Genomic DNA, 7630 nt, shown 5'->3' with positions numbered 1-7630 from the left:
GATCGTAGTCCGACGTGAGAAAAAAAGCATTTCATCTCCGATATTCTTGGCTGTTGGCACACAATATGGGCCGTGAAAACCGCAAAAAATATGCTAAAACAAACATGGCGTCCAGTACTTTTGCTGGACAATACTAAGATCGTGAAAGTGTTTTAGGAGCTTGAAAACATTTTTAACCATATACACCCTATTATTTCGCGTTGGACGCCACTGGTCGCCACTGGACGCTAAATAGGATGACCCGTCTCGAGCGCCACCCAACGTCTGTTTTGATATACGACCGCGTTCGCCGACGTCCTCTTTCACAAAAACATGCAAGACAAGTTTGCGCGAGCGACGACCGCTTACAAAAACATGTACATATTTTTTGCGGTTTTCACGGCCCATAAAAAAAATGTATATATTTTTTGCGGTTTTCACGGCCCATAACACAAGTACTGTAGGAATCCTTTTGTGTAGCAATGCATTGGGAGACGAGGCCTAACTAGTCGATTGGGGAAGTTCTGATATTATGTGGTAACTCGATAAGGCCTTGACCTACAACGTCAGGTGTGTGCATGGGATTTGACAATGGCTGCCATTCGGGTAAGTGCTTTTATAGTTATACATCAAAATCCTAATGATCCTACCCAAATGTTATCCATTTAATTCAGAGGCAGGAGCGGGCCAAAGCCAGCCTTGAACCCTGTCCTGCCTACAACCATGGAGGTATAAATAAGATTTACCTCCATGCTACAACTTGTACAAGGGGATCATATGGTGCTGAACTTCCAGCGGTATTGCCTCGCATTTGATTTGTTTTTGGCACTGATTCGTCTTCTTCGAATTTGTCTATGCATAATGGATTTCTGTGCCATTTTTCAGAACTATCGCGTCAAGGGGTTAATTTCACCACCTTACACCCCTTATAAGGAAAATGGGTAAGTCAGCCTTCACCTGACAGGTGTGAAAGGAATGGACGTCCTAGGATTGCAGGACTCCATACAATAGCTGTGTATTGTCAACGAATGTGGTTGATGGTTTAGCTCCACAATCTTTGGCAAAGGAACTCGGCGACTCTATTCACTTTAACAAAAGGACCAGACTTAGATTCCGGGGGGGGGGGGGGGACTTGCATTTCTTTTACACCGGGATAAATTAAGATACGCTCGGTGACTTCATCAGAATAATAACACAATTAATGCATTGTCATTGAGAATCTATGAAAGGTAGCGTACATTGTTGTTTATCTATGCCGTCGCGAAGTGACCTTGTCTCGTGGTACAACCGATAAGCTTATAAAAGTTGTAGTATTCAAATAGCCTGTTAGGCTGTTCTTTTAATATCCACATTGTATTACCCTAATGAATATTGTGATAACGTTTTCATATGCATCACATACCGATGAAAATGAAGCTTATCTTATCTTGTCTTATCTTATCTTATCTTAATCGTTAGATCATGACAATGGCAAGACAATCGGATGTCACCACTCTGTTATCTCTGATTGAATATCAAGTCCGAGAGGAACTCGTTGTCTTAAATGCGCTGAATAGACTTTTCCAATGATGGAGTAAGATGCATATAGGCCATGGGACGAGTGGCAAAAATGTGTCTAGAAAAAGGATTCCGTTTGACAAATTAGCGGGCAAATTGAAAACAGTCGTTTTTGGGTAATATGGGGGTGCTGATTTCAAAAATCAATTTTTCTCCCGCGTAAAGTTGCACATTAAGTCAGAAATGAGACCCTTAATAGGGCCTTATGGTCCCAAAGTAGGGGTCAAAAAGTTGATGTCATCGAAGCATGTCAACATGGGATTCAAAATGAAGGTCTATGGGGGTACTTTAACATTGCATAGTTTTTGGCCCCCTTAACAGACCCCCCAGGGAGGGTCAAAAAGGGCAAAAGTGGTTACTTTGACCCTGTCCCACGATCTTCATAGGGACTATAATTATAAATGGATAAAAACTGTTTTATTTGACAGTAATCGTATAGACCTTCAAAATGATACCCATGACCACACTCTCGGGGTAAGGGTTGCCGAGATAGTAATTTTGACCCCTTTTTAGGCTCCAAATTTAAGATCTCGAAAACCTTTTGCCCAAGGGTGTCGTCATGGGTATCTCTGAAAAGGTCTATGTGAGTACTGTCGAATAAAACAGTTTTTATCCACATGCGGTGCCCATGAAGCTCATGGGAGGCGGTCAAAGTTTCCACTTTTGCCCTTTTTGACCCTCCCTGGGGGGTCCCACGGTTCGTTAAGGGGGCCAAACCCATAGACCTTCATTTTGATACCCATGTTGACATGTTTCGATGACATCAACTTTTTGACCCCTTCTTTGGGACCATTAGGCCCTATTAAGGGTCTCATTTCTGACTTAATGTGCAACTTTACACGGGAGAAAAATTGATTTTTGAAATCAGCACCCCCATATTACCCAAAAACGGCTGTTTTCAATTTGCCCGCTAATTTTTCAAACGGAACTTCACATTTTTCACACTCGTCCCATGGCCTAATAGCTACAGAGACCAATAGGCCTACCTTGTTATTTCAGAGATGTGGATCTTGACAAAATAGACGCCTATGTTGACCTGCTCCACAAGAATAAAGTGTTAAATGTCTATGGTGAGTACATGCGACGTTTCGCCATCACTGAGTTTATATAAGACGAATCAGAATCCGGTCTCTACTCAAAGTGTTATTTTCCCGTCACTCAAATATTCCTTCCTGTTTTGTGAGCTGTGAAAATGCTGCGTTCTTCCTCAAGGAATGAGATGACATTAAAGCGGTCTTGATGGTTCTTTATTCCAGTGAACGGCACCACAGGTGAAGGCCCATCTCTATCACTCGAAGAGAGGAAGCAGTCAGCCGTGAGATGGGTGAAAGCGGGCAGAGGAAAGTAGGTGCATAACAAGGCACATCTGAACTTCTGCAGCCATGAATTTTGTCTTGTCTGTCACATGGTTCAAGTTTGCTACCGGGACCGACCGGGTCATTTGGCAATCTCGTACCCGCGGTTTTAACGCTACACCAACCCCTGCAATGGGCTATTGACCGAATAATCTTTGAAAAACAATCCTCATCACACAAAACTTTTTATGTAAGAGAATCGACGCAACTTTTCTTTGTCAGATTAGCCAGTGATTTGTTGTTGCAGGTTAGAGAATGTTATCATCCAGGTCGGATGTACGAGCCTCCCCGAAGCCAAGCAACTTGTAAGTGTGAGGCGACATGACACTGCTTTCACTTTTTGATAACCAAGTTTAAGCTGAATCTACAGTGGAACCTCTGTTAGCGGACAACTCTCTATTAAGGACAACCTCTCTATTAAGGACACTAGTTTTGGTCCCAAATTGGTTGTTTCCATTCAATTTGACTTCTCTAATCAGGATACCTCTCTATTAAGGACAGCACTTGTCAGTCCCGAGGGTGTCCTTATTAGAGAGGTTCTACTGTCACTTGGCTGTCGTCGCTCCGAGCTAACAGTCATACTAAGGGCTTGGTCATGGGGTGGTGACTTGGCTGTCGTCGCTCCGAGCTAACAGTTATACTAAGGGCTTGGTCATGGGGTGGTGACTTGGCTGTCCTCGCCTCTAGTTGCTCCGAGCTAACAGTCATACTAAGGGCTTGGTCATGGGGTGGTGACTTGGCTGTCCTCGCCTCTAGTCGCTCCGAGCTAACAGTTATACTAAGGGCTTGGTCATGGGGTGGTGACTTGGCTGTCCTCGCCTCTAGTCGCTCCGAGCTAACAGTTATACTAAGGGCTTGGTCATGGGGTGGTGACTTAGCTGTCGTTGCTCCGAGCTAACAGTTATACTAAGGGCTTGGTCATGGGGTGGTGACTTGGCTGTCCTCGCCTCTAGTCGCTCCGAGCTAACAGTTATACTAAGGGCTTGGTCATGGGATGGTGACTTGGCTGTCCTCGCCTCTAGTCGCTCCGAGCTAACAGTTACCAACAGTTAACACAAAGATACATGTACATATTTACGTAAGAACCAACTTCTTTTCTCTGGAACCCCCCGGCGGGATCCTCCTGCACGTTGTTTAATACGTTAGGTGGCAATCAAAGAAAAGAATACGAACGGCAGCAGTATTTAATTGTATGATTTTTAACTTCAGGCTGCGCATGCGCAGAGTATCGGAGCATCTGCCATCGCCTGTCTGCCACCATGGTACTACAAAAACATGGCATTAGGTAAGATCTGCTTGTCAGCGAGCCATCGGCTCAAGTGTCTAATTGCGCGGTGACACACGTCCAGGGTCGTTTAATGATGTGACGATAAAATGCTTCTTCTATGAGATGATCGATGTCGCCTGCACATGAACAAGTCGCCGCCAGTGTGCGAAGCTTCCATTTAATCTCGCATCACCTTCATTTCCATTAAACAACCCCATCTCCCTTGACCGAGAACCAGTTGAGTTGATGTTGAGATGGGAACTTTGTTGACTCTTTCAGATGATATTGTTGACTTCTGTGCACAAGTGGCCGCCTGTGCTCCAAACCTACCATTCTTCTACTATCACATTCCCTCCTTCACTGAGGTTAACATCAAGATGGCCGACTTCTTTGAACTTGCGAAGGACAAAATGCCGACATTGGTGGGGACCAAGTTTACAGATCTTGACTTCATGGACGCATCAGCGGTTGCTAACTCTGATAACAAGAGGTTTCAAGTGATGTCAGGGTGGGACCAAGTGAGTTTTTCGCGGCTTTTCATTGGTTTAAATGTTTTTTGATCTCGTTCATTCGCCAGTTATCAAATAATGGTTTAATGTGAAGTCGTGGTTTAATGTAAAGTCGTCTATCTTTATAGGTACTCCAAAGGAAAACAAACTCATGGCAACAACACTTTTTTCAGCTCGCTGACCCTGAACTTGGAATAATCATATGTGTCAAAGTCTCGCATCTGCACTGTCTTAGTCCCGTCGCGTCCGAGTTCAAGCCGCAACCGGTCGAGGGACCGAATCTTTCGAACCTTAACATGATTGATGTTTTGAGAGGTGTCGAAGATTCATAGGCCAGCGCCAGCATGTCATTAAAGTTTCATAGGCCAGCCTCAGCATGTCATTAAAGATTCATAGGCCAGCCCCAGCATGTCATTAAAGTTTCATAGGCCAGCCTTAGCATGTCATTAAAGATTCATAGGCCAGCCCCAGCATGTCATTAAAGTTTCATTGGCCAGCCTCAGCATGTCATTGAAGATTCATAGGCCAGCCCCAGCATGTCATTAAAGTTTCATTGACCAGCCTCAGCATGTCATTAAAGATTCATAGGCCAGCCCCAGCTTGTCATTAAAGTTTCATTGACCAGCCTCAGCATGTCATTAAAGATTCATAGGCCAGCCCCAGCATGTCATTAAAGTTTCATTGACCAGCCTCAGAATGTCATTAAAGATTCATAGGCCAGCCCAAGCATGTCATTACAGTTTCATTGACCAGCCTCAGCCAGTCATTATAGTTTCATTGACCAGCCTCAGCCAGTCATTATAGTTTCATTGACCAGCCTCAGCCAGCCATTACAGTTTCATTGACCAGCCTCAGCCAGTCATTACAGTTTCGTTGACCAGCCTCAGCCAGTCATTATAGTTTCATTGACCAGCCTCAGCCAGTCATTACAGTTTCATTGACCAGCCTCAGCCAGTCATTACAGTTTCGTTGGCCAGCCTCAGGCAGTCATTACAGTTTCGTTGGCCAGCCTCAGCTGGTCGTTACAGTTTCGTGGACCAGCCTCAGCCAGTCATTACAGTTTCGTTGGCCAGCCTCAGCTGGTCATTACAGTTTCATTGACCAGCCTCAGCCAGTCATTATAGTTTCATTGACCAGCCTCAGCCAGTCATTATAGTTTCATTGACCAGCCTCAGCCAGTCATTACAGTTTCATTGACCAGCCTCAGCCAGTCATTATAGTTTCATTGACCAGCCTCAGCCAGTCATTACAGTTTCATTGACCAGCCTCAGCCAGTCATTACAGTTTCGTTGGCCAGCCTCAGGCAGTCATTACAGTTTCGTTGGCCAGCCTCAGCTGGTCGTTACAGTTTCGTGGACCAGCCTCAGCCAGTCATTACAGTTTCGTTGGCCAGCCTCAGCCAGTCATTACAGTTTCGTTGGCCAGCCTCAGCTGGTCATTATAGTTTCATTGACCAGCCTCAGCCAGTCATTACAGTTTCGTTGGCCAGCCTCAGCCAGTCATTATAGTTTCATTGACCAGCCTCAGCCAGTCATTAAAGTTTCGTTGGCCAGCCTCAGCCAGTCATTACAGTTTCATTGACCAGCCTCAGCCAGTCATTACAGTTTCGTTGGCCAGCCTCAGCCAGTCATTATAGTTTCATTGGCCAGCCTCAGCCAGTCATTACAGTTTCGTTGGCCAGCCTCAGCTGGTCATTATAGTTTCATTGACCAGCCTCAGCCAGTCATTACAGTTTCGTTGGCCAGCCTCAGCCAGTCGTTCAGGAGTTTCACATTCTTCTTTAGATGCACATTGCTGCCCTCGGTTACGGCTTAGGTGAAGGCGTGGTTGGGGCGTTTTACAACTTCATGCCCCAGGTAGCGCACCGGCTGATAGCGGCCTTCGAGAGAGGCGACTTGGAGGAGGCGAGGAAAGAACAATTCAGGCTGAACGAGATTGTCCGACTCAACAAGAAATACAGTAAGTTAAAGCAACGGAAGCATCAAAGCGCTGGTTGCGTTTGATGCTGTTTTGTGCCTCATTTTCTGTCGTATGCAGTATCTGCGTGGCTTGGAGAAAGAAGTGCTGAGTTGAAGCCTTTGAAAAGTGAACAACCTTTTATTCTGATATACGACGTAAGGACCACCAGACTTGACAACCTTGTCCGAACCCGTCCAGACTGCAAATGACAACTACATGTGAGATCAGTATTAGTTGAGGTTAATCCTATCTCAGTCTCCAGTTGGTATGGAGTAATCCAGGAGCCTAAACCTGTGTTTCCCTAAACCTTTCGCCAATTCAGCCAAACCCTTTTCTCTCATCAGGCACTGGTTTCATCCTACGAGACTTCATGACCTTCATCGGCCTTGACATTGGACCGCCACGACTACCCCTGCGCCCCCTACCGGCAGAGAAGAGAGTTCTGTTGCAGAAGGAGCTTGAAACGATTGGGTTCTTTGATTGGATAAAAGAATAGGATAAATAGAAATGATGTGAAACGAAGAGAAACACTCGTATCTTAATGATTGCTTCAGTGATTGATGCTATACAATAAAAACATGACGATAACTAAAACACTCAATAAAATGAGCGCGGTGAAGCTAAAGCAACAAGATCGGTTCTATGATGATTGACTGGCAGCGAATACGAAACAGAGATTCGAAAACCTGCAATTTTGTATGAGATTCCTTTTTTCTCGGTGCATAAGACGTTGTTCCAAAAGCAAATCAACATCAATCACAGAAGAGCGACGATCTTCCTGGGTTGTTGGTGCTACTTCTCAAAATGATCTTTTGTTCCAGACGAGAGTTTTAAATAAGCCCCGTGATATTATCAAAACATAACCATCAAGTTTCTTTCTTTTTTCGAATCTGCTTTGGGAGGGGCGTTCTATGTCAGTTCGTTCGTTTCCGTATAGATGGCGATAGTGAAACAATTGGTGGTTTTTGTCAGGAGGAGGGAACCGTGCGGTTTTCACAAGCGCT

General features: G+C 44.9%; 1 protein-coding gene across 1 annotated transcript; it reads left to right on the top strand.

Annotated features, from left to right (window-relative positions):
* The first annotated feature begins 326 nt into the window (after window positions 1-326).
* LOC135502274 (N-acetylneuraminate lyase B-like) lies at window positions 327-7489 on the top strand. The gene is made up of 9 exons (XM_064794972.1): window positions 327-585; window positions 865-920; window positions 2536-2606; window positions 2793-2880; window positions 3139-3196; window positions 4101-4176; window positions 4438-4676; window positions 6452-6626; window positions 6971-7489. Exons 1-9 carry the CDS (start codon window positions 571-573, stop codon window positions 7120-7122), a joined length of 930 nt encoding a protein of 309 aa, XP_064651042.1. The 5' UTR covers window positions 327-570; the 3' UTR covers window positions 7123-7489.
* Window positions 7490-7630: the final 141 nt, after the last annotated feature.

This window comes from Lineus longissimus, chromosome 18 (assembly GCF_910592395.1).
Source record: "Lineus longissimus chromosome 18, tnLinLong1.2, whole genome shotgun sequence".
Taxonomy (NCBI): Eukaryota; Metazoa; Nemertea; class Pilidiophora; order Heteronemertea; family Lineidae; genus Lineus; species Lineus longissimus.
This window is presented reverse-complemented; position numbering and strand designations above follow the sequence as displayed.

Excerpts from the sequence above, each read along its gene's own strand:
- LOC135502274 (XM_064794972.1), top strand. Across the intron at positions 921-2,535 it reads ACCCCTTATAAGGAAAATGG|AGATGTGGATCTTGACAAAA; the intron begins GTAAGTCAGCCT and ends TTGTTATTTCAG. Across the intron at positions 4,677-6,451 it reads TGATGTCAGGGTGGGACCAA|ATGCACATTGCTGCCCTCGG; the intron begins GTGAGTTTTTCG and ends ATTCTTCTTTAG.